This window comes from Hypomesus transpacificus, chromosome 23 (assembly GCF_021917145.1).
Source record: "Hypomesus transpacificus isolate Combined female chromosome 23, fHypTra1, whole genome shotgun sequence".
In the NCBI taxonomy this organism is placed as follows: domain Eukaryota; kingdom Metazoa; phylum Chordata; class Actinopteri; order Osmeriformes; family Osmeridae; genus Hypomesus; species Hypomesus transpacificus.
The window spans coordinates 17,186,836-17,213,127 of record NC_061082.1 but is presented as its reverse complement, the minus strand read 5'-3'; the positions used below and the strand labels follow the sequence as shown (position 1 = coordinate 17,213,127).

General features: G+C 44.7%; 1 protein-coding gene and 1 long non-coding RNA gene across 2 annotated transcripts; both read left to right on the top strand.

Annotated features, from left to right (window-relative positions):
* Nucleotides 1–2,495: 2,495 nt before the first annotated feature.
* Nucleotides 2,496–3,315, top strand: LOC124484878. Its single transcript, XR_006958023.1, has 3 exons — nucleotides 2,496–2,601; nucleotides 3,022–3,077; nucleotides 3,215–3,315. It is a non-coding gene; the product is annotated as an uncharacterized LOC124484878 (long non-coding RNA).
* Nucleotides 3,316–3,383: 68 nt separating this feature from the next.
* LOC124485911 (ubiquitin carboxyl-terminal hydrolase 37-like) lies at nucleotides 3,384–8,599 on the top strand. Its single transcript, XM_047047804.1, has 13 exons — nucleotides 3,384–3,581; nucleotides 3,632–3,650; nucleotides 3,684–3,795; nucleotides 4,178–4,223; nucleotides 4,443–4,588; nucleotides 4,682–4,813; nucleotides 5,220–5,343; nucleotides 5,475–5,623; nucleotides 5,751–5,850; nucleotides 5,971–6,047; nucleotides 6,135–6,478; nucleotides 6,891–7,429; nucleotides 7,568–8,599. The coding sequence occupies exons 1-12, from the start codon at nucleotides 3,384–3,386 to the stop codon at nucleotides 6,950–6,952; spliced, it is 1,509 nt and encodes a 502-aa protein (XP_046903760.1). The 3' UTR covers nucleotides 6,953–7,429; nucleotides 7,568–8,599.
* The last annotated feature ends 17,693 nt before the right edge of the window (nucleotides 8,600–26,292 follow it).

Genomic DNA, 26,292 nt, shown 5'->3' with positions numbered 1-26,292 from the left:
GTAAGCCTTTGATAGGCGGTCTTACTATGTGAATCTTGCCCCACTTTCTACCTGGTTACACTAGTTTAAAGTATATCTAGTGTTGCTAACTGTCCCATATTAGTCGGGACGTCCCTTATATTGGGTCTAAATGATTTGTCCCATACGTGACCTCCCTTGTCCCGTTTATTGACTAATGCTGATCTATCCACTGACTGACACAAGCTACAGCAGCAGCAGTGCTGATCCCGACATTTAAGAACTGATCACTAACACAGCACACCTTCACGCGCAGTAGCTGTAAAAAGTACTGTAAAAAAGAGTAGGCCTACTGTAAAAAGCTGTAGGCCTACGGTAAAAAGATCAGTATTCATTAAGTAAATGCATTACATAAACCAGGTCAACAACTTCTGGTAGCAAGCAGTTACGTTAGCTCTTGTTCTCTCACACAATATGCCGTTTTTTACGAGGAGTTTGGGTGATTTTACCAAAATGACACTTATGATTATGTAGGCCTACTTCCCTTCAAGCAGGAGGGAATACGTTAGCTACATCGACTAAGGTAAGGTTAATCTAACTCAGTAAGGTTAAGTATAACTAGCCCTAGTTTTAGCTAGCATCTAACCGATTTGAGCAGTAACATTATACTAGAGCTAGGCTAGCTAATAATGTAGGCTACTCAATTATCTGATGGCTGGCTTGCTAGTCGTTAATGCTAACAGAAGAAGACTAATTGGTGTGTCATATTAGTTTCCTGTGCCTATGGATAATGTAGCCCAATGTAACCAGGGGCGGTTTTAGCTATTGGAGGCCCTGGGCAAAGAACAATTTTGAGGCCCCCCATAAGCCGCAAACCCCCGGAAAGAACCCTGTGTGTATGTGAAGTGGAGTATAAACTGCACTTTCAAGCTATGACCAATACGTTGCGCCTGCCCAGACGTACTAATGTGGCGGACACCTTGGATACCGATCTAACTAAACAACATTTGCAATCTAGGTGAACACTCAAATTATTTAACCTATAGACCATAGCATTACACATATCAAAACAGAACAAACACAACAATAGAACTTCAAACAACTCTTATTTAACTAAACTATTGCCCTTAACTTAGTAGCTTTTCAGCTTGCATTAGGGCATTCTGGGTACCAACAGCAATGCATGAGTAGGCCTATATGCAATCTTACAGCATTGTGTAACACACTTCGGTTGTGGATGGTATGTCCAAAAATAAAGCCAAGTCACTAATTTAGTGGCAAAATCCATTGTTATGTCTACAAAATTATTTTAGATACAGTCTAAGTTTAGCTAGCTTACAAATCCTGAGGATAGCCTACTGTAGCAGACCTTTCTATGTCACAACGGACAAGGGTGTTTTGACCCTCCGGAGTTGCCGTAGGCTAGATGCAGAAATTATTATGTGAATTCAGTGAGGGCTGTTCGAATGGTGATGTCAAGAAAAGCAGTGGTAAAATACAAGTTATGAAAAGAGACCGCGTCCGTGTCTTATTGTCCAAACGATCATATGTATCTAAAACAAACTTACAAAGAGCTTGGTTACACTACCAATGTTGAATTAGTAATGTTGTTAGCGATGCTAGCGTTATTTTGCTAGCTAGCCTATGACATTTCACTGGGTCTTGCAGCTGTTTGATTAACTAAAATTATTATGAAATGTTATCTTCTACTAGCCATTTGCCTACTTTAGCAAGTCACTGTATTTCCAAGCCCTGATAATTTAACCAAGATGACACAGTAAATAATTCCAAGTAATAAGCCCCGATTCAATCATAGACACTCCACCACACGACAAATTCTCCTGATAGAAACTTCATGACCTGAATCATGTTCCATGCAGGATTTAAGATAAAGTTTAGCTATAAAGAATAGAATTAAATAATTGCGTTTTCATGCTTGATTTGAATTGTCATTCGTTTGCAATGACTAGTGATTTATTTTAATTAATAAAAAATACTATATGCCGAGGCTCCCCTGGTGGCCGAGGCCCCGGGCAACTGCCCGACTTGCCCAATGGGACGCACCGCCCCTGAATGTAACATGTCTTTCTCAGTTTCTAAAATCTGGAAACGGGACGGGATATCTCCGTGGGGGCGACCTATTATCGTTCGATGGAAAGAGCAAGACTCCGCACAATCTGAGTGTAGGGTTAAGAAAACAATGCTAAGGGTTAACATAATCTGTTTTGTTTAAAACTTCACCGGAAGTGTAGACCTGACTGGTTTCCCGAAATGTGTATAACTGTCGTGTGCATATCTATGGAGCATAAAGCCAAACAATGTATACAACACAGTATATTCACACAAAACCATTGCTGCGGCAGGCCACCCTTTGTCCCCTATTTCATAGAGACAAAGTTGGCAACCCTACATAGGCTATGCCATTTAGCGAACAGTAGCCATTTAAACAACACAAAAGCTTGGCATCTGAAGACGTTTCCAAGGTGATTACAATTAAGGCCACGTCATAATGGAAATGGTGTACAAAGTAAGCCGGGGTTCCAGGATGCATTTCATTAGAAGTCTGTCAACGAAAGCCTCAACATGGGATGTATTAATTCTTCAGAAGAACAGATGCCTTACTGCCCTGACAGTGACACAAAGGTTTGATTTTGCTACAATATAATATAATTATGATAAAATACATAAGTAAATGTATTAGAATATGATTTTAGAATATTTATTGAGCTATTATACCCTTGTTAAGTTGACAATGTTATTTAACTGGATATGCTCACAGTCTCTCTCACCTTACTAGAAAACTCTTTACAGATTGTATTTTTGTAAGTAGGCTTACTGGTTAAATGGGGAGTCAGGGGGCTGAGCGGTTAGGGAATCGGGCTAGTAATCTGAAGGTTACCGGTTTGATTCCCGGGCGTGCAAAATTACGTTGTGTCCTTGGGCAAGGCACTTCGCCCCACTTGCCTTGGGGGAAATGTCCCTGTACTTACTGTAAGTCGCTCTGGATAAGAGCATCTGCTAAATGCCTAAATGTAAATGTTAATTGTCTTTTGTATACAATAGGAAAACCAAGTGTCTCCTGTACAGCAAGTTGAGGTTGTGGAGGACATGCGTCAGTGGTAAGAGAATCAGAAAATCTCAGATAAAAGCTGAATTTATGGATACCAAAAGGCTTCAGAAGTTCGCTTTGTCTATTATTGCAGAGAATCCTTTACCTTTTGAAATGTTGAGAAAGTGAAACCGTTTCGTCTTGCAGCAGGAGGCGTGGGTCTTCTACCTCCGGCCAGGTGACAATGGCAGCTCCAGAGGGTAGCACCGAGGCCACCAAAAGGATTAAGGCTGCTTCCCCTATCAAGGTTGCACAACCTTCCCCCACCAAGGTGGTCCAGTCCACCCCCACCAATGTGGTCCAGTCCACCCTCACCATGGTGAGGCCTGCCACCCCCACCAACGTGGTCCGGTCCACCCTCACCCCGGTGAAGCCTGTCACCCCCACCATGGTGAAGCCTGCCACCCCCACCAACGTGGTCCAGTCCACCCCCACCAAGGTGGTCCGGTCCACCCCCACCATGGTGAAGCCTGCCACCCCCACCAACGTGGTCCAGTCCACCCCCACCAAGGTGGTCCGGTCCACCCTCACCCCTGTGAAGCCTGTCACCCCCACCATGGTGAGGCCTGCCACCCCCACCAAGGTGATGTACTGTACCGCTGAAAAGGTGGTGAAGTCTGCCTCTACCCCAGTGGTGAATCCCACCCCTCATCACCCCAATCTGGTGGAAGGGAAGGATATCACTCCTGTCAAGGTGAAGCCAAACACCATCCCATCATCTGTGGCAGGTAAGCCCTTCCCACACTGTAGTGTGTAGAGTGCAGTTCAAATTGGCAGGCACAGTATATATAGTCCAGTTTGTTGCTGACCAATTACGTTACCTTTATGTTGTGCGTGAGTTTAGGTGCAGGTCACCTGCTTGAAATCCAAATAAAAAGCAGGAATGATTATTTCTTCTTTCTCATTGTGTATGATGGCATGTGTGTTTACTTTCATGTTTATGCAGCAGAATTACAAACAAAATCCATTGACGTTAGTATTCATGGTGCTAGGGTGCTCGGTAGGATGTATGTCCCAGGGTACAGGATTGTTCAAAGTTTGGGAACCACTGGTCTATGGTAATGTCTGAGGTTGCGATATGAGCCAGTGTTATCTCCTCTTCTCCCCCAGCCTCTCACCTGCTGAAGGAGGACCGGGACTCCAGGTCCCTGTACAGGTCAGTAAGAAACTCCTCTCCATTGTCTCACTGGTGCTTAAACTGTAATTCACCACCCCTGAATGCATACACAGAATGACAAGTGTGTTCTTTGGGACTGGAGCTGTTTGAATATTGTTTGCCATGCTCATATTATGAAGTATGAAGTGTCCTCGACATGATCCTGTCCCTCTGTGACCTGGTCCCAGACTGTCAGTGACTGTGTTGGCCTCCCCGCAGGGCGACCGGGACCCAGACCGTTTGGCTTTGATGGTCCCCCAGCTGGACTGGGCCAGCATCCATGTTCCGGAGGTCCAGTCCGACATGCCCAGGCTCCCAGTTCAAACCATGCAGCTGCTCACCAGTGAACAACTGCAGTGCCTGGGGTAAGAGATTCCAGTCAAGACTGGACTGGTGTCACACACCTTCATTTTAGAGTCCTCTAATCCATAGTCCTGTTTGGTTTTGCCTCTTCAAAGGTTGCCAAATCTGAGTGAAAGCTGCTACTTGAATGCTGCAATTCAGTGTATGCTGAGGATGGGGGGCTTTTGCCAGCAGCTTTTGCAACAGCAGCACATCTGGAGGAACAATCCAGCCGCCGGCCTGCTCAAGTACACACACTCCTCTTATCAAGATTGACTTAACTGTGACTCAGAAAACCTATCATACACGTCATGAATCTTGTCGCCCTTTTGCTCCCTGCCTTTTTTTCCTGTCTCCCCTCCCTCTTTATCTCTCCCTCCCTGTGTCTCTCTTTATCTCTCCCTCCCCGTGTCTCTCTTTATCTCTCCCTCCCCATCTCTCTCTTTATCTCTCCCTCCCCATCTCTCTTTATCTCTCCCTCCCCACCTCTCTCTTTATCTCTCCCTCCCCATCTCTCTTTATCTCTCCCTCCCCATCTCTCTCTTTATCTCTCCCTCCCCGTGTCTCTATTTATCTCTCCCTCCCCGTGTCTCTATTTATCTCTCTCTTTATCTCTCTCTCTTTATCTTTCTCTCACCATCTCTCTCCATGTAGGTGCTTTGTTGACGTCAAGGTGGCCAGATTTGGCCACCAACCGGCGTACAAACGCATCGTCCTTAAGGCTCTGCTTGACTGCGTGGCTGAGGAGGCAGATGAGTTCCGGGATGGCGGCCAGAAGGTGAGAGCACCACCCCTAACTGTCCTCAACCAAAAGCCTAGTTTTCATAACGGGAGAGGGAATCCATCAACGCCAATGTTTACGTGAACACATTTGATCTCTGTGTCTGTGTTGCCCGGGTGTGTGTTTAGGACGCCCACGAGTTCTTCTGCGTCACTGTGGCCCAGATGGCAGCTCTGGCCCCCCTCCTGGAGGGAGGGGCATGGGGCGGAGGGGCGTACACCTGCCCGGTCCGCACCAACCTGCTCTTCCAGATGCTCAGCACGAGGACTTGCAGGCAGTAAGACACGTGGACATGCTCCTGCTATGCTGCGCTGCACACGCGCCTCACTCACAGGGATGCACATGTTTGCTCATGGCAACTTTTACCAAAGGTTTGTAAAATGAGACTTGAATTCTGTGTCGAGGTGTGGACTGCAGTCCTCCAGACAGGAGGAGTTCTCCAACTTGTCTCTGGCCCTGACGGCCGGGAGCTCCGTCGAGGCCTGCCTGCAGCAGTACCTCCAGGTCAGAAGCTCCCGCTACGCACTAGACTACTCCAATTAGCCTTGGAGTGCCATCTAAGGATGATGTGTATCACATAATAACTGCCCCCCCCCCCCCTCCCCCATCTCTTCTTTGCTGTAGGAGACTGAACTGGAGTTTCGCTGCAGCTGTGGAGGATGCCGCTCAGGACTGCGGTGGTCGTTCCTGACCCTGCCCCAGTGAGTCTGCCAGCTGTGTCATTCCTGGTCCCTCAGTAGGCTAACATTCTAACGGCAGAACTTTCCTTCACCTTCTTCCCCGTGCAGAGTGATCGTGTTCCAGTTGAACCGATTCTGTCACGGCGCACAGTGGCAGCTGGAGAAGTTGGAGGAGCCCATTCTTCTCAGCAGGGAGCTGCTGCTCTGCTCTAGACCGAGCGGCGACAAGGCACTACCCAGCAGGGCTGCCCAGGAGCAGGGCCAGGCTCCTGGGGGCCAGGGAGACACCCAGGAGCAGGGTCAGACTCCTGGGGGCCAGGGGCACACCCAGGAGCAGGGCCAGACTCCTGGGGGCCAGGGGCACACCCAGGAGCAGGGCCAGACTCCTGGGGGCCAGGGACACACCCAGGCCGGGACAGGGGTCACCCAGCTGACCAGCCCTCATGCCTCAGGTACAGTACAGGGGAGTTGTGGTTCAGCAGCTCTGCTGACGGCACTGTGTGATGGGTTTGGAGACTTGGCACCACACATGCTCAGATCAGTCCTGATTAGAACACACAGCTCCACAGCTGGGAGATGACTAAGGAGTTCAGAGCTTGTCAGTTTACTGTGTTACCACCCTTGTCTGATCCAGTTCTCGTGAGCACTGAGGAGGGGTCAGAGAGACAGGGAAGCCCCCCCATGGTGAGGACAGAGATAGGAGAGAGACACCAAATATCAGACATATACTCTATCTAATCAGAAAGAAAGGATTAGCTGTACAAAAAATATATATATCCTACTTCAGGATAAAGACGGATGCTCTTTTGAAAGTGTGTTCACTGTGCTGCACTGTGTGTGTGACTGCTGGGTGTCTGTTTCCAGAGCTCAAGGTACAGCCTGGTCAGTGTGTTGAGTCACATTGGTTCTTCTACCAACTCGGGTAAGGCTCACACCATGTTACACTCACACAGGAACTGTTTGTAAGTATTACAATGATACACCCTTACACGTATGTCCAACCTAAATGACCCTATTCAGCTGCTTGTTTAAAACAAATTGACTTATTTAGGTTGCCGGGGGTAAGTATACACACACATACACCATTCACGGGTGAGTATAACACACCATTCACGGGTGAGGATAACACACCATTCAGGGGTGAGTATCCACACTCACACTGACAGCACCACGGTGGGGTGAACAGGTGAGTATAACCCCGATTGGCTCTACCCTACCTAACAGAGCACCCTCCTCTCCCTATAGGCCACTACATCTGTGACTGTCACTACGCAGACGGGGACCCCGACGACCCAACAGACCGCTGGCTCTCCTACAACGACCACATCGTCACGGAGACGACCGGCGAGTTAGTCTGCGAGCGCAGGCAGAGGAGCTCCTACATGCTGTTCTACGAGAGACGGGTACGGAAAAGCCAAACACTTGACTTCCCCCACACGGCCTGACCCTCACCCATCTCTCTCCACTCCGCTGCTCGACTCCAAAATGTGGGGTGACATCCTGCTCCACACTGATGTTGATGTTCTCTGCTCCCTCTGCAGTAGAGCAGACGCGCCTGACAGCCGTCCTGCGCCGGGGATGTGAAACCAGGGACTGTGCGAGCTGCTCCAGAGACACGGCTGGCCCCCTGTCTGCAGCATGCCAGTCTAGCCTCAGGAGGATAGGCTGCCCCCCCCAAGGGCCCGGATCCTCTCAAGGTTTCTCCCCCATGAGGGAGTTGTTCCTTGCCGCTGTCGCCACAATTTTTGGCTTGCCCTCGGGGGGGATTTTAGAAAATAAATGGTTTCACCTTCTCCGCTCTCATGTGGTTGGCATTACTTGGCATAATAATCATATTTTATTTGGGGGATGCCTTTCAAAGCATTCGAGTACATCTTACATGAAATGGGCCTATGTAGATGAGTTCAAAAACAGTGGAGGTTAAAAGAGACGTATGCAGTATACGTGACATAAGGCTTTGGTGGGCAGACTCTCCCCAGAGTTTTAGACTTGAGAGGCATCATAACGAGAGTGCTAGACCCGATATCGAAGTGTAATAATACAAAATAATTGTCATTATTACTCCTAACTTTAGGCGTAGCCCCTACCAGCCTGGGTTTGATAAGATGACTATACAGATGAGCGTGTTGAACCCTCAGCACCCCTAGTTCCTGCGGCCATGCCTCCAGGAATTTGCAATGTTGCGAAATTCAACGATTCCCTGCGAATTCAGCGCAACGTTGCAATTTTAACCAATCACCGCAATTTTCCCGCAACTTTGACCAATCATCATCGTCTCCCACAACTCTCTCCAGTTGGCGTTTAAATCCAGTGTTCCGTCTGAATGCATTCATCGAACGAAAGTTCATGAACTTTTTCATAATTTTGGTGAACGTGAACTGAACGCACTGTATTACTGCCTAATGAACGATACTGTGAACGCGTTCATACTGGTGTCTGCGAACTCTTTCACTCTTTTTAATTTAGTTCAATAAGGTCCCAGATTTCTACAGACTTCCAGGAGAAAAACACAGTTAACAGTCATGTATCCAGGGTTGCCCAACCAGTCAATCACAGACTTCCTGTCTGACAGGAAGCAGTGCGTTAAGCTGGGAACACAAGTCTCTGATTCCCGGTCCATCAGCACTGGATCTCCCCAGGGCTGCGTCCTTTCTCCTCTACTCTTCTCCCTGTACACCAACAGCTGCATCTCCAGTCATCCGTCCGTGAAACTACTGAAGTTTGCAGACGACACCACCCTCATTGGGCTCATCTCTGGTGGAGACGAGTCTGATTATAGGTGGGAAGCAGACAACCTGGTGACCTGGTGCAGCCAGAACAACCTAAAGCTCAATGCTCTCAAGACAGTGGAGATGGTTGTGGACTTCAGGAAGAACACAGCCCCACTCACCCCCATCACCCTGTGTGACTCCCCAGTCAACACTGTGGAGTACTTCCGCTTCCTGGGCACTATCCTCTCCCAGGACCTCAAGTGGGAACTGAACATTAGCTCCCTCACCAAGAAAGCACAACAGAGGATGTACTTCATGTTTACTGTATGCACCTTCCTGCCAAAGCAAATTCCTTGTCTGTGCAAACTTTCATGGCGAATAAATCCCATTCTGATTCTGAATCGCTGCGTGTGCTTTCTTCTACTGTCTATGCCTGGCAAGCGTGAGAGCTCCTAAGTTGCGTAAAGGCCGAGAGCGGTATTGCATACAGATAAAGATTTCAATCTATTAAAAAAAGGGAGATTCCTCGCTTCAATGCGAATCCTAGTTGGATGAGGATAACAATTTGGAAATGATGAAAATTGGCATGTTGGTAAGGTTATTTAGGGGACCATTTCTCAATGGTTTTAGGGTGACCAGATTTGAGTTTGTGAAAAAAAGGACACTGCCTCGCGTCGAAGTAGTCCGGGTAGTGCTGGTCGTGTATTGCATGACGCACTATCTGATTAAAATGACAGTTCTCTCAACAGTCAGTGCTCGCGCAAGAATGTGGAACGTAAGGGAGATACCCTTTCCAAAACTTGTAAGGGCGTAATAGTTTGTGAAAGACCCAGAGAAATACAAATATCCCTGACAATTTTGGAATCCATGACGGATGCATTTTTTAGGTCTCGAAAAGAGGACATGTCCGGGTAAAAGAGGACGTCTGGTCACAATAAACAGCTAAAAAACAAAGACGAGTATGGCTGCAGCCTGCAGCCTCCCGTCTCATGCCATCCCGTCTAATGCCCAAGCTGTCCAACGGTAAATTTAGAGGGTCAAACATAGTAAAACGCGAATTATTTTACGGATGGATTTAAAGGTACGTTCGTGAGCACGTTTGTTGCAATAAATTGAAAAACTTGAAATTGTATTTTTTTTTATCAATATATTATTTGCTGATTTATGGACGTTATTGTTCTGTCCCTGATGTTAACGTATATTTGATGAAACCTGCTATGACCTTCATTTAAAACTGCATCAGCGTTTTATGTTGACATTTGTTAGCGAATATGACATTTACATTTATGCATTTAGCATACGCTTTTATCCAAAGCGACTTCCAAGAGAGAGCTTTACAAAAGAGCATAGGTCACTGATCATAACAACGAGGTAGTCCCAAACATTGCAAGCAGCCAAAACATGAAGCATACATTGTGGAAAACTAAACAAGTGCCAAAAGGGAAGACCCATAAGAGCATGCAGTTATACACGTTTACAAATTAAAACAACATGAACCACAAAAAGTGCAAATTAAAACAACATGAACCACAAAAAGTGCAGGACTGTACCTGTGGAAGAACAATCAATAGTAAAATATTTCACAGCGAGTACAAGACTTAACTTCGTTATAACTAACCTACAAGAGCAACAAGTCACTCAATAAGAGTCATTGTGTTCCTGGAGGAAACTAGCAACAGGTCTAGCCAAGCATTCCTAAGTGCCGTTGTACTCCCTGAACAAGTGTGTCTTGAGCCTTTTCTTGAAGGTGGGGAGACAGTCGGTGTCCCTGATGGAGGTGGGGAGCTGGTTCCACCATTGGGGGGCCAGGCAGGAGAATAGCTATTAGCTAATGTTACATAGAGCAATTTATGGTTGCAACCTTTGATGGTTTCTTTTTGTGATTATCCTTAAGGTACACACCAGTGTCTTTAAAAAAAAGAACACACAGCAGGTGACAAAATGCACGGTGTGCTGTACTGACCATCATTGTCCCCCAACCGTCGTGGTTGTGCCTAACCTTAACCTCGACCTATGCTACGACTCCTGGCCTTACACTAATCCTAACCTCAACCGTTGTTGCAGTCTAGCAAAAAAAAAAGGAGAAATAGCGGACAAGCTTTTATTTTGAAAAGTAGAGGCATGAGACAGGAGGGCATGAGACGGGAGGGCATGAGGCGGGAGGTCATGAGGCAGGAGGGCATGAGGCGGGAGGGCATGATACTCTTGAAAAAACACCGCAACTTTCATTGCAACTTTTTGGAAATGCTCCTGCGAAATCAGGAATTTTAGCCTGCAACCATCACAAAAAAGGCCCGCAAAATCCTGGGGGCCGTGTAAAAGCTGTATGTTAATCGACAGGATACAGGAGCACCTGTATATCAATAATGATCGATATTGTAAGTACATGAACCCAAGTCTGCACACTCAATTTTTCTTAATTGCAATCATTCATCGATTACATTTATTACAAATATTTTTTTTTATCTGTAATTTCATGTATATTGGGGGCCCACTGACAGCTAAGGGGGCCCTAAGCAGCCGCTTAGTTCGCTTATGTCTTTGGCCCGGCCCTGCCTTAGAGAACTTCAACCAGAGAATGTCTAATAAAGGGAGAACTCCCACTCTCGGGAAATTACCGGGTTCTGAACTGGTTGCAGTTCCACTGAAGTTCCATATGAGGGCGCTAACGGTCGAGTGCAGAATGAATTGAGGTCTATGGAGCTATACCCCTCAAAATCCACTTTTCTCTGGATATAATTTTTTGTCTAGTAATTTGAATTCGGAATTGGAAAGGGAGGCAAAAAAAATACACACCGCTGGGTGTTAGATTTTTTTAAGTCGCCTTTCCATTCTAAAAGCCTTTGAAAATGTCATTGACGTCATACACATCGTACGACCAGAGCTACTGCTTGACGGCAAGCTCTGGTTACTTCCACTTTTCTCTCGAGGCATCGACAACACAGCTGACAGGTTAGGCTCTCCCTGTCAATACACATGCTAGAAAGAGTTTTGGCTTGCTAATGTTGTTGCTAATGTTGTTAATGCTCTGACATTCTGGTTCTGCTTCGGATGCCATCAAGCGGGATCTCTGGTCATAGTCAGTCCTTCACTAACCAATCAGCATTCGTTAGCAGAATGCTAGCGTGTTATGGGCAACAACGACTTACCCTGTAAGAAATCGAGAAGACATAAGTACTTGTTCATTCAACTTTTTACCTGTAATCCATGTTGAACATGCACAAACTACCATCAAATCTGAGATTTATCAACGACAATCAGGCGAAAGAGACAAATGTAGCCGTTTAGCTCCATAGACGCCCATTCATTTTGCACTCGACCGCGATCACTCCCAGTGGAACTCTGGTGGAACTGCAACAAAATTCGGTACAATGGGGCTTAATAGGGAGTGGGCAGGCTCTCCTTAAACAGGCTCTGCTACAACCATAGAGTTAGCTACAACTCTGTATTAACTTTTCTAACACGCCCCCAAGCGTGGTGCACTGTGGGAAGGCAGCGGTGCAGAGCGTTAGAAAACGCTGCAGTGTGAACGCTCGTCAGCACTTTCTTCCTTCACTAATTAGTCAGATTGGTAACAGGTGTGTCAAAACCCTGTTTCACTCCCCCTCCAACCTGTGACTATCCCTTTATTTTTGTGTTGATTTCAGCACATTTTATTTACCAAAACCTAGCATTCTTGTTTGCTTGCTTAAGTTTTTACAATTTATTTCAGCTAAACAGTACATGTATCTGTTTAGCATGTGCATGTAATCAGCATCTGAATTAAAATGTAACGAGAAATGGGCAGTGTAGTTGCTGAAAATGTGCTTATTTTATTGATGAAACGGTTAATTTGTAAATTTGCTCCGACTTTTCGATTACCTAGCTAGCATCGCAGTGCAGCGCCATCTACTGTTCTGGCGGTGAATTGCTTTCAGGACGCAGAGCCGTCGGAGTAGTATAAATTCAACCAATCCGTCTGACTTCGTGCGTGCGTCTGTCCGTTAACGGAGACACAGAAGTATAAATCGGCCTTTAGTCTCAGCTAAAGTGACAATTAAAAAAACATTTATTTTGTCAAAATTGGAATGATATCAATAACAGTAAAACTGGAAAATAAACTACGAAACTGTGAAAGAGAGAAAATAATGTTTTTTTGCCTAATTATTTATTTTCATATTACAAATCTAGGTTTAAACTTTTTGTATGTACTTTATCAAGTCTAGGTCCTAAGGAGACAACTTTGGGTTCCACCTTAAAGGGGTGATTGACTGACATGACACAAAAAAAATTAAGACCTATCCAGGTGTAGAATGATGGTATTTTGGTGAAATGGTAGCTTATGTGCTAGAAGTAGTTGGAGAGCTCACTGTCTGCTGTCTCTGCTGTAAATGTTTACTCCTGTATTACAGCTCAGGGGAATATTTCATTTATATGCATCTGTATGTTTCACTCATTGAACAAATCCATTCTAATTCTATACTGTTTTGTTCGGCTTGACGTAGCGTCCATTATCTGGGTCGTAGGTAGCTTACTCGAGAGAGGGGGCGCCCTCCAGCGAGGGGGCCGAGCTTAAGCTCCTTCAGGTGACACGCCCCCCCCCCCCCCCCCCCCCCCCCCCCCCAGTCTCGAACAGAGAAGACTGCAGATTTTCTTGTGATTTCAAAGCCTAATTTAACATACATGCCTGTTTTTTTTCATCGAATTTGGATGGGTAGTTAATAACACATTATTCTGTGGTGTGGTGAACTTGAAACTTGTTTTTAATTCCACTTTACAGGATCTTTAAATAGTCAAAGGTTTTCATTTAAAACTGTCTTTGGTGAAATGGTTCAAGGAAATGAATAATATGTGTCAAACTTAACAGGGATCTTCTCATACAAAAACATCAGCCATGGCCATCGACTGTCTTATTCTTTGGGAAGATGGTGAAAAGTGTCAGGATTCCCGGTACAGCCTGGAACACTGCATTTACAGCGTTATATTTTCAATATCTTGAAAACTTAGTAACTTTCTTATTTGTAATTCCTGTGGAAGTACAGAGCAGCGCGCAGCTAGCTAAAAAAAAGTGTCGGAGATCCACGCGACCTCCGTTAATGTTTTTAGACCAGAAAACCAGAGGGCGTGACAAAGTTGATGCTGCAACTTGTGACGTCACTGGTTGCACTGTTTCAAAAGCTAGCATTTGCAAGTTGCAGTTTCAAAATAGTAGTGAGAAGTGAACTGTTGATAGGAAAGAGGTTTCAATGGACTTTAAGGTTCCCTGTATGTCTATTTTACACACCAAACTGTCATTTTTCAACTCTGACAACGTAAAATCAGTTTTGCAATCAATCACCCCTTTAAAAAAGTCTAAGAACCACTAGTACTACTAGCACTCGTGTTTTTGTTTTGTTTTACCGGTACACTTCCTCATAAATGAAAATGTTGTTCTTTATTGCCATGTTTGAGTGACCGACAACCTTCTTGCTGAAACCTTCAATAGCCATTACATGGGTCACTCCAAACATCATAAGCTTCTCATTTTTATCTACATGCAGCTTGTGATCCATGTATTCTGCATTGTAGGGTATGGGGTTCAGATTCCGGGCAGCCTAAAATATAAGAATTACATTATTACAAAAACTAAGTTATCTTCGTATGATTAGAATCTCAACACTTATGTTCTATTGAAATGCAGAAAAAACAATGCTATTTGACCTTACCTGCTGTCTTGCAATGTGGTAGGGTTGATGAATACTTCTCAACACATTGCCCACTCTGCACTCAGAAGCTTTAAAATCTTTGATTAAGTCATAATCTTTAGACCAAAAGACGATCCACTCTGGGGGGTGGGGGGATTATGTTTTGTGTACATAATATTTGTTTTTATTTGTATTATAAATAATAAATCATCTTAGTTTAAATGTCAATTGTTATCCTAAATGATAAATGACAATAATGTGATTAAGACATGCATAAAAAAAAATACTTAAATATCTTCTGTTGATAAACAACCAACGTGTTTATGGTGATCAAATTAAATCTAAACATTTCATTAGCCCCAGTCAGATGCCCAACTTAGCATATAACTGTGGTCAGCTTTTTATTTAAGAGTAGCATTCCTTTGTATGTTTAACAAAAGCGGTAATTGGGAAAGGTGGATGATAAAAAAACCTACCTCAGTAATACTTTCAGCGATTTCAACTTCAAGTTGGCTATCAGGGCAGAAGTCCCTGACAAGCCCCTGTTTAGCACACCACCTCCGCACATTCCTCTCAGAAAAACCCTGTGTCGTTCCAAACTGGGTACATAACGCAGTGGTGATATCACCACAATACATTCAATTTATTCTGTTTTCTGCAATAAAACCTGCATATTCGTGCAAAGACATTTTGTTTACTTGTTGGGAAGCTAGTTGTTGATACTGTGTGGCAGGCACTTTCTAGGAAGGAAAATGTGCTGGTTATGAATGGCAGGTATCAGGAGCTTGGCAGAAAGCTTAGAGTGGCAGGTGGATGGAGCTTCACGTCTTACAGCGGAAGTGACTCTTTGAGGAGCTGTCCATGATAGTCCAGTAATTGACTACAAATACTGACGTATATTTTGATGGCTTGACAGTGCAGGCTGTAGAGCCAGTTTAAGCCAGCTTGGTGAAGGTGTGTACTGTTAAGGATAGTGTAAACTGGGTGTTGAGAGGAAGAATGATACATGGTTAAGCATCGGACCAAGTTATTTGTAGTTTAATTAGTAATGATGCAATCACAAGATACACAATGAAAACAATACACCAAGATGTCCGTAGTCTAGTACAATGAATCAGTCGATGATGCAACAGCAGTCATCCCACCAAAACAGAGTATAAGATTAGAACGAACGAAGGCCTTCGTTGAGAAAGTGGTCGTGACAGAATATCAGAGAAAGTTCTGCCCCTCCCAAGTTCTGTCTCCCCGCCCTTGGGTGACAGATCTTGTACTCCCCAGAGAGGGAGGTCTGGTGAGTGGCCATTGGTCAGGAGACCTTGGGGTGGCTATTGTTAACCAATTAAATGTCCAGGGCGTTCATGCTGGCGCAAGGTGGGCAGTCCACGGACCTGGTGATGTTAGGAGAGGGAGGGGGCAGAGAAGACCCACAGGTCTGGTGTTGTTCAGGGAGGGGGGTGGACAAGACCCACAGGTCTGATGCAATCCAAGGGGGGGGGGGGGGTTTGAGTTCTCCAGAGTTGAGAGCAGGTCATCTCGAGGTCCTGATGATATACGGGGTGGGGTCTTCAAGGGGAAGGGGAGAGGGTAAGACCACTCCTAGGTCAGATGATGTAAAGGGGCAGATGGGCTCCAAGGAGAAGGGGAGCATCCAGTGAGAAGGGGGGGGGGGCAGGGTCTCCAGGGGAAGGGGGCATATTATCCATAGTAAGAACTGTCCGGTCTGACTCGTCCTGAAGCAGAGAAGAGTTATGTTCCCAGCATCACCTTATCTCCCAAGTTGACACTTTTACTCCCATGAGCTGACTAGCTCATTGTGCTCACACCAGTCCCTGAGCGTCACGAACTCGCCTCCCAAGTCAGTTTGCCTGACATCTGCATTCTTGTCCACACACCAAAGTTACATTTCAATGTTTCTTATCTGTTACTTTATTAAATCAATTGATCACATTCAATATTTGTATCTTAGTTATTAGCATTACAAAACATGTGTGTTTACATATTCATATTAGATATTGATTGGTATAGCAGCATTGATCAGCAGTATAATGCTATCATTCCCTCACAATCCCTCCTTTGACACCACTATGTGGTGTCAACATTAAAACTGGATATTTTAAAGTTTCATGGATCCCTCCTTTCACACCCTCTAAAGGGTGTGACTACACAAATGTAAAATATTATGAACCTGTGTGAGCAAACAATGGAGGTTAGTTCAGATGAGCAATAAGAAACAGTCAGTCAGATTACAGGAAGATATATATAATTTTTTTTTTTTTTTTTTTCACTAGAACTCACCCTCCTTTCACACCCTCTAAAGGGTGTGACGACCATATCGTACGATCAGTCAATCTGTTAAACAGAACATTAAAAGAGTCAATACATGTAGAAAGAAACTGTTAATTCGGACAGGATATTTTAAAGTTTTCATGGAATCCCTCCTTTCACACCCTTTAAAGGGTGTGACAACTAACACAACATTTAAAATATCCCGTTAAGGAACACAATGCTTAGAACGATAATAATGAGACTATGCAGCGTTATGGCCAAGTGGTGTGGACACACTGGACACAGTGGGAAAACCCTAATGATGTTATAGGGGAAAACCCACCGTCACTCCGCAGAGTGGACATTCGACATCCATGTACCCACGGCAGACCTGAACATACTCACAGGTCCCCTTCACCACATACATACAACTTTAGCCAAGCTTTTAGAATTGTAATAAAATAAATTTGAGAACATTGAATAACAATCAAACTGGACATTACTGATTAAGATATGTCCCAGTGTAAATAAGGACGTGATTAGTGAAAGTAAAGGGGTTCAAAAGATAATGCCGTGAGGAAAGAGAACATGGCCCTAGCGACAGCCGTCGCTCCAGTCCTGTCCACTTGTAGCCTCACAGAAACGCTCGATCTCTGAGTGAACTTCAAATTCCACCATTTCCTCCAGATAACACTGTGCCTGCTGCCCTAGATTGGCTGCAAGTGTGAAGGTTCGACTATAATTTGTGATGCCAGCTTCTCGAAATATTCTGCTTGTGCTGGATACTGTTCTTTTATTTCCTCCTTGTTTATGCACTGCAGCGATCCTGCAAACACAAGTTTGTATTCTTCCTCAGTTAATGCCACTCTTCTGTTGGTTGTGGGGTCTTTTTTACCGCTGCCTTCTTTAAACCCAGTATCTGGGTTGACTGTGTATTTGGTCTGCCACCAGTCTAATATTTTATAACCTGGCCTTAATTCAACGTGCGATGGACGCCACTCCATTTGTCCTCTCCTTAAAGACACATAAACATAATTTTCTCTTGTTTGAAACAGACATAAAACAAACATGACAGATACATATAGGCAACATAAGGCAAACATAACAGACACACACAGATAGCAAGGTCACGTCTGACCATAAATACTTGTTGTTCCACCACTGGTTGGAATCAAACAATAACAGCTGTAGTAATGCCATGTACCACTAGTCGGAGCCAGACAAAATAGAACTGCAATAATGCCATCCACCACCAGTCGGAGCCACAGACAAAACACAACTGCAATAATATAATCCACCACCAGTCTGAGCTCACCAACCACCCAACTGCCACCAGCCGGATCCAGGCTAGTAACAGCTGCAACCCACTGTCACCAGTCAATGCCAACCACCAAAATAATTGTAACCTGTTGCTGGTCGTAGCTGTGGGTAGAGTCTCAAAGATCCATACATACACATCAGTATTAGAGAGAGAGAGAGAGAGAGAGAGAGAGAGAGAGAGAGAGAGAGACAAGGAGTTTAGTTGGCACCGGTAGGTCTCAGCTCCTTGACCAGAGAGAGGTAAAGAGAGAGAGAGACATAGAGAGAGAGAGAGAGAGAGAGAGTGTGTGTAGTGCAAGAGAGGGGAGGGGAGGAGAGGGGTGGGGAGGTGTGTGAAGGGAGAGAGTGTGTGAGAGGGGAGTGGTGGGGAGGTGAGGTGTGTGAAGGGAGAGACGAGAGGGTGTGTGAGAGGGGAGGGGTTGGAGGGGAGGGGTTGGGAGTTGAGGGGAGGTGTGTGAAGGGAGAGAGTGTGTGAGGGGGGGAGGGGAGGGGAGAGAGGAGAGGAGGGGGGAGGAGAGGAGAGGGGAGGTGGGGAGAGCGAGAGAGAGAGGGCGAGAGTGAGAGAGTGTGTGAGAGGGTAGGGGTTGGAGGGGTAGGGAGTTGAGGGGAGATGTGTGAAGGGAGAGGAGAGGAGAAAGGAGAGGAGAGGAGTGGAGAGGGGAGGAGAGGAGAGGGGAGGAGAGGAGAGGGGAAGGGAAGGGAGGGGAGGTGTGTGAAGGGAGAGTGTGTGAGAGGGGAGGGGTGAGAGGAGAGGAGAGGGGAGGGGAAAGGTGCGAGGGGAGAGATACACATTATTAACCCAACAATGCTAAGAGATAGCGAGAGAGAGAGAGAGAGAGAGCGAGAGAAAGGGAGAGAGAGAGAGCTTGTCTAAAATGCGCCATGCTCGAACCTCGGCATGGCCCCATCCCGACAATGCAATAGAGAGAAAGGGAGAGAGAGCAAGAAAGGGAGAGATACACATTATTAACCCAACAATGCTAAGAGATAGCGAGAGAGAGAGAGAGAGAGAGCGAGAGAAAGGGAGAGAGAGAGAGCTTGTCTAAAATGCGCCATGCTCGAACCTCGGCATGGCCCCATCCCGACAATGCAATAGAGAGAAAGGGAGAGAGAGCAAGAAAGGGAGAGATACACATTATTAACCCAACAATGCTAAGAGATAGCGAGAGAGAGAGAGCGAGAGAAAGGGAGAGAGAGAGAGCTTGTCTAAAATGCGCCATGCTCGAACCTCGGCATGGCCCCATCCCGACAATGCAATAGAGAGAAAGGGAGAGAGAGCAAGAAAGAGAGAGAGTCTGCTTGTGAAATGTGCCCTGCTCGAACCTCGGCATAGCCCATTCCAGCAATGCAGTAGATAGGGAGAAAGAGAGAGAAAGCAAGAAAAAGAGGTTTGCTACTCCTTAAATCTCCACAAACATATTATTTACGACTATCAGAAACAGCCAGGTGCTCCCGTCACAGTGTGACTACTGCCAGACCCCGCCTCGTTTCACGTAGAAACTGCCAGGCGCTCCCGTCACAGTGCCACATCTGCCAGACCCCACCTCGTTTCACAATAGACACAATCAGAAACAGCCAGGTGCTCCCGTCACAGTGTGACTACTGCCAGACCCCGCCTCGTTTCACGTAGAAACTGCCAAGCGCTCCCGTCACAGTGCCACATCTGCCAGACCCCACCTCGTTTCACAATAGACACAATCAGAAACAGCCAGGTGCTCCCGTCACAGTGTGACTACTGCCAGACCCCGCCTCGTTTCACGTAGAAACTGCCAAGCGCTCCCGTCACAGTGCCACATCTGCCAGACCCCACCTCGTTTCACAATAGACACAATCAGAAACAGCCAGGTGCTCCCGTCACAGTGTGACTACTGCCAGACCCCGCCTCGTTTCACGTAGAAACTGCCAAGCGCTCCCGTCACAGTGCCACATCTGCCAGACCCCACCTCGTTTCACAATTACAAATGTATCATTGAGTTTGCATCAACGTTAATCTCTCTATGGACAATTTGATTCAAAGTGTGCAGCCCAGAGTCACAGTACAGTGCAGTTTAAAGACACTCACTCCTAAAAGCTAAAGTCCTAAGCTATGCAGATTTCGTTTAAACAGGCTCTGCTTACCCTATTTTTGTGGATATCCAAGTGAGTGTCAGTGAACCACAGCTGTCCCGCTCCTGCCGGCTGGGGTCCCCTTCTCAGGGACCTCTCGTCCAGATCTCTCACCCAGGCACGTCGGAAGGTCACCAATTGTTAAGGATAGTGTAAACTGGGTGTTGAGAGGAAGAATGATACATGGTTAAGCATCGGACCAAGTTATTTGTAGTTTAATTAGTAATGATGCAATCACAAGATACACAATGAAAACAATACACCAAGATGTCCGTAGTCTAGTACAATGAATCAGTCGATGATGCAACAGCAGTCATCCCACCAAAACAGAGTATAAGATTAGAACGAACGAAGGCCTTCGTTGAGAAAGTGGTCGTGACAGAATATCAGAGAAAGTTCTGCCCCTCCCAAGTTCTGTCTCCCCGCCCTTGGGTGACAGATCTTGTACTCCCCAGAGAGGGAGGTCTGGTGAGTGGCCATTGGTCAGGAGACCTTGGGGTGGCTATTGTTAACCAATTAAATGTCCAGGGCGTTCATGCTGGCGCAAGGTGGGCAGTCCACGGACCTGGTGATGTTAGGAGAGGGAGGGGGCAGAGAAGACCCACAGGTCTGGTGTTGTTCAGGGAGGGGGGTGGACAAGACCCACAGGTCTGATGCAATCCAAGGGGGGGGGGGGGGTTTGAGTTCTCCAGAGTTGAGAGCAGGTCATCTCGAGGTCCTGATGATATACGGGGTGGGGTCTTCAAGGGGAAGGGGAGAGGGTAAGACCACTCCTAGGTCAGATGATGTAAAGGGGCAGATGGGCTCCAAGGAGAAGGGGAGCATCCAGTGAGAAGGGGGGGGGGGCAGGGTCTCCAGGGGAAGGGGGCATATTATCCATAGTAAGAACTGTCCGGTCTGACTCGTCCTGAAGCAGAGAAGAGTTATGTTCCCAGCATCACCTTATCTCCCAAGTTGACACTTTTACTCCCATGAGCTGACTAGCTCATTGTGCTCACACCAGTCCCTGAGCGTCACGAACTCGCCTCCCAAGTCAGTTTGCCTGACATCTGCATTCTTGTCCACACACCAAAGTTACATTTCAATGTTTCTTATCTGTTACTTTATTAAATCAATTGATCACATTCAATATTTGTATCTTAGTTATTAGCATTACAAAACATGTGTGTTTACATATTCATATTAGATATTGATTGGTATAGCAGCATTGATCAGCAGTATAATGCTATCATTCCCTCACAGTACCAAAATGCAGGTGGACCACATGGGCGCTATGCAAATGTGTCTGAGGAACTGGTTGACCAACTTGCCTCAGGACCTACAACAAATGTCAGCCGTGACTTCGTTTTTTTTGATGGGCTTCTTTGAGAGAAAGTAAGGGCACAGGTATACCGGGCATTATGCTTTTCAAGCAGAATCGGTCTTGGGAATGGCTGTCAGGATCAGATGGAAACAGGAAACCACAGGTGTTAGCTGTAGCTAGAGCATCAGTGCAGGTTTTCTGTGAGCGTGCTCAAGCCATTAGGGATGACAGATTTAGGATTTTGCAGGTGTCTAGGATCATAAAGACAGGGAAGTCACAAAGCAAAAGTTGACATTGGAGATGGTAAGTATGGGGACTTGTGGATAACTTTAGATTGAATAGATGAGCAACTAGAACATTTACGTGAGAGATTCAAACTGTTAGCTGTATCAGCCCAGTTGAGGTTTAGACAAGTGGTATTAGGAATGAAAAATTGGAATGGTGTCTTCAATTTAAGTAAGGACAGAAGAAGATCGCCTATAGAGACTCACTAGTAATCTTAGGAGTGTACTGACTGGAAATCTCACACATGCATATCACTGTAACTCGTACATAAATTAAATTGTTCTGAAGTGATTAAACTAGATCTTCCTCCTCCATGTATCTGTGTCTCTTCACAGTCCTGCATTTGTCCTTCCTCAGCCACCATAACGTAGCGGTTAGGAGCAGCACTGCTTAACACCTGGGGACCCTGGCCGATGTCCTGGGGCCGTCTAGAAGAGGGACCTGACAGGACACTTTCTAATCCCCGTCAGTTAACTGGCACTGGACTCTGGACTGGAAGTCAGGTTGGGAGTTACGCCTGTAGTTTATCAGCAATGTGCATTGCATATAATGTGACGTTATAAGGAATGCTATAACATGCCAGGCAACAGTACGAGATTAGGTAACACTATGATAGGATGTGAAATCATGTATAACACATTGTAATGTAAAGATGCTCTATCCCAAAGGTTCCATGGACGTAATATTCTGCAGAAGATTGCAGCTGACAGCAGCGTTCAAAAAATTTGGGAGAAATGGATCCCACAGAAAGTCCCTAAAAATGATCTGCCAACTCAGAGCAAGAGCTATGGACATTCTAGTTTGTATGGTTACAGCCATGAGTTTCATGTAACTATGAAGAGTTGTATGGAATTCCTACTATGATTGTGTGCTAAATATTATCTGCAATTATGTATACCAACAGGTTATGTATAGGACCAATTAAAGTTTAAAACAGAAATGCCCATTTTTTTTATTTTGACACAACTTTGTCAATTATGTTAGGCTGCCGTAGCCTATATCACCATGCCTTTTGGTACTAAGACAAATGAAAAGAGAACTCTGTTTCATTCTACACTTCATTCTTAGTATTTTGTAAATGAGCTGCAACAAATTTATGATTTTTAATTTATCAATCCTCAAGTATGCATACTTAATAAAAATATACAGAAATATCAGTTGTAAAATGTCAGTACACTCATGAACATTATTTGAATGTTTGTTATTAGTATAAAAAAAAGACTTGTAGGTGATATAGTAATAATAATAATAATGGCCCAGAGCTGGAACCGACAGAAGTACACCTCAGAATTTCCCCAGATATTTAAACCTCTGTAATTTAAACAAATATTGTGTCATTCCCTGCAAACTTAAGTAATTGTCTGTGTACACATACATTCTTGGCCCCCAAATACCACCAGAGCCTCTCCCTCACCTTAGTTTGACATGAGTTTAATAGCTGCGACTAACGACAAATCTAGCGACTTTCCACTATTTTGGGAATCTCCATTTTCGTTGTTGAGCAGTAGCAAAATAACCTTTTACCAACTTTCTTAGTGTTCTAGCTTTTCGTATGTGTATAGAAGTAGGTTATTTGATCTGTAATTATTCTAATTGCATCTAGAGATGTAAAGGTTGATGACATTACATTATTGAGTGACATTTCAGAGAGCCAATAGCAACTACTGGTGAGATGTATTTGGGCAACACTGCTGATGTTCATTAATATAAGTTTGATTCAGTAAAAGTTAAAATTTTTATTACACGGTGTGACTGTGCCTATGGCAAGGCACATCCTATATTCTAGTATTTTTACCCAACCTAACTCATCCCAAAATGTTTGCACTACATAGACAGTGTCGGTGTCAAAATGTTCTTCTTGATCCTGGTTCCATTGCTTGTATTTTAATTAAGGTTCCATTGCACGGTTTAGGCAGAATTAAAGTTTTTGAAGTGAAAACTGCAGCATTATGTAGTTAATTAGCCAGCCAGTCAGAAATGTCATGATGTGTGTTTGTAACAAGGCCTGTACAATAAATACAAGGTGGTTTATTCACTGCGTTCAGTAGAGACCTACTCAGTGAACAACATCTCAAGTAGCGATGTGTCGTTCGTGAACTCGTTCATTTTTAAACAAATCCTTAGTATGACTCGGGAGTAACGAGTAGTCTGAGAGAGAGTGATTGGTTCAGGCAGGAGGACTGAGTAGAGTCATTAACTGATAAATTATCCCTCACATTACAATATATTATTGTAATATTTGATTTGGCATATGGTTGTCCTCGCAGCGGTTCCCTGCCGGACCTGACTGAGACACCGTCTGTCTCCTGAGACACCGTCCGTCTCCTGAGAAACCGTCTTGACATCCGGGCAGAGAGCAGCAAACCCTGAGAAAGAAGATCAGACAAAGGGTGGGGAGGCGGAGGCCGCAGGAGAGCAAGAGCGTCTGTGTCGCACTAGCAATGCAAGTGCCGGGATCCCTGCTATATACATTGCCCAAATAGGAAGGTGTGCCTTGATGCGTGATGACAATTTGCTAGTCATGCGCTGGGTCTCGCGACCCCTGCATGAACCAGCTCCGCTTGTATAATTTTCTCGTGGCCGAGATGATAAAAGTAAAAATAACAAAACCTGTAATAGACCAATTATTTGTTTGTAGACATTTGTGATGCGCTTGTAACGTGGTTGCAGAATACTGGGAAAGGATAGCATTTTAAATGGCAAAAGGACCACACGGATAATACAAATAGTTAGATTTAAAAATACCAAAAAGGTCGAGGAGGACAGCCTTTGAGAGAAAAAGCGATTACTCATTGATCTGTCGCATCAGAATTTTGATTTGGGTCACGAAAGTCTTTACATTTTAGTGAGAATTCGCCCGGTACAGACCGCATAGTCGGCGACAACCATGTCTTCACGTCATGTCACAAAGTTAATAATTTTACAGTTTTACAGTCAATTTTACATCTAAAAAGTCGAGCAGGGCAGCTTTCAAGAGATATGCGAATTCTGCTTTTAGCCAGCTGGTCCAATTATTTTTCTGATTTGATTAAACTGGCAATCTGAGTAAGACTGCGTCCCCGTTAAACTGACGTTAGCCTCAGTCAGACTCGCTCATTGGCAGTGTGCAGAATGTTGTATTTCACTCCATTATGCACAAGAAACGTCAGGGAGGACTGCCTAATGTAGATACGAGCCTGATGAAGATAGCCAGCATCTTGGATTTCTTTAACCGAGCCTGTTGCATTCGTCATTTGCCTGAAAAAGCGACCTCCTTGAGCCAGGCTAGTTTTGCCCGATCACTTGGTCTGGCTATTTAAGGGTGAAGATTATGGTTCTCATTTAATAATGATACGATCATGACTCCTGTATCATGTGCTGAAAGTAGCACTGTGTCCAAGATTCATTAATATTTGATATGCAACTTTCATTCAAAATAGCTTTAATTAAAGTGAAAACTAAAAATATCAATATTTTCAAGAGAACAGAAACATGATGGAGAAAATGACCAAAATGTACCATTATTGAGAACACTCCACATGACACTGAGTCGTTTTGAAAGTCATGGTCACTGATTATTAACTTCCAGGGCCCTTGGCAGCCTCTGCTAGCAGCAAATAAGCTGAAAGATAAGAGAAAATAATTGTGAAGGAGATCTCTGCTGAATTTTCATTATCTCATTTTATAGAGCAAATCAAAAATGTACCTTGTACCTTCAATTTTCGATGATTTTGGAGCAAAGCTTTGGTTGCTCCCCAAAGGAGTCCACATATGTAATAGTACACTCTTTCAAGTTGCAATGCTATACAAAAGATTGGAAAAATTATGAGAAAGGTTTGAAGGAGAATTTCAACCAATCTTGAAATGTGTTGAAAATGACTGACATTATTTTATTATGGGAAGCAGTAACAGCTCAAACAACACAAATGAGAATGACACAACAGCAACAATAAAGAGGACTAGTCGTGTTATTTAGCGCATAATGGTCTCTGCATAACCTAACAGCAACCTACAAAAAAGAAAGAGGGTCCAGTGGCACCCTCCCACCAAGTAGGGCCTGAAGACAGCACTGGCTCCTTTAAGAATGTTTTTCTGACAAGAAAATATGAAATTATTCATGAACAAACATAAATAAACTTGACACCTAATGTGTTCTGTAGCACTGAACAATAACCGTAAAAATGTACATAAATCTTACTAAAAAATAAGTACTCCTGGTCCTAGAGCTGCCCTCCAAAATCAGGGCCATAGCCTGGCTATTGATTGGCTCTGTCCCAGGCTGGCTCTAAGCTAGGGAGAGAAATGGTTTAAGTCATTGAATCATGTCATATCTATATTTGATGTATGTATGTGTGCATGTGTGAGAGAGAGTATTATAAAGGTATGGGTTACCCTGCTGAGGATGTAAAATAGGGCATCCATTACCTGGGGAATTAATACGTAAAAAAAAAATATATAAAATATATATATAAAATATATAAAAACGGCAATAAATCACAATAAAAGAGGATAATTCTTGAAAAAAAAAAAAAATTACCTAATCTGTAAATTCAAATGGGCCTAAAAGGGCCTCCAAACCGCCAAGGAAGATTTGGAAGGGCCCAACTGTCCCAATTAAATCTTCACTATTAAGT

Excerpts from the sequence above, each read along its gene's own strand:
- LOC124485911 (XM_047047804.1), top strand. The coding sequence starts at position 3,384 with ATGGTGAGGCCTGCCACCCCCACCAACGTGGTCCGGTCCACCCTCACC. Across the intron at positions 4,224-4,442 it reads GACTCCAGGTCCCTGTACAG|GGCGACCGGGACCCAGACCG; the intron begins GTCAGTAAGAAA and ends GCCTCCCCGCAG. Across the intron at positions 6,479-6,890 it reads GACCAGCCCTCATGCCTCAG|AGCTCAAGGTACAGCCTGGT; the intron begins GTACAGTACAGG and ends GTCTGTTTCCAG.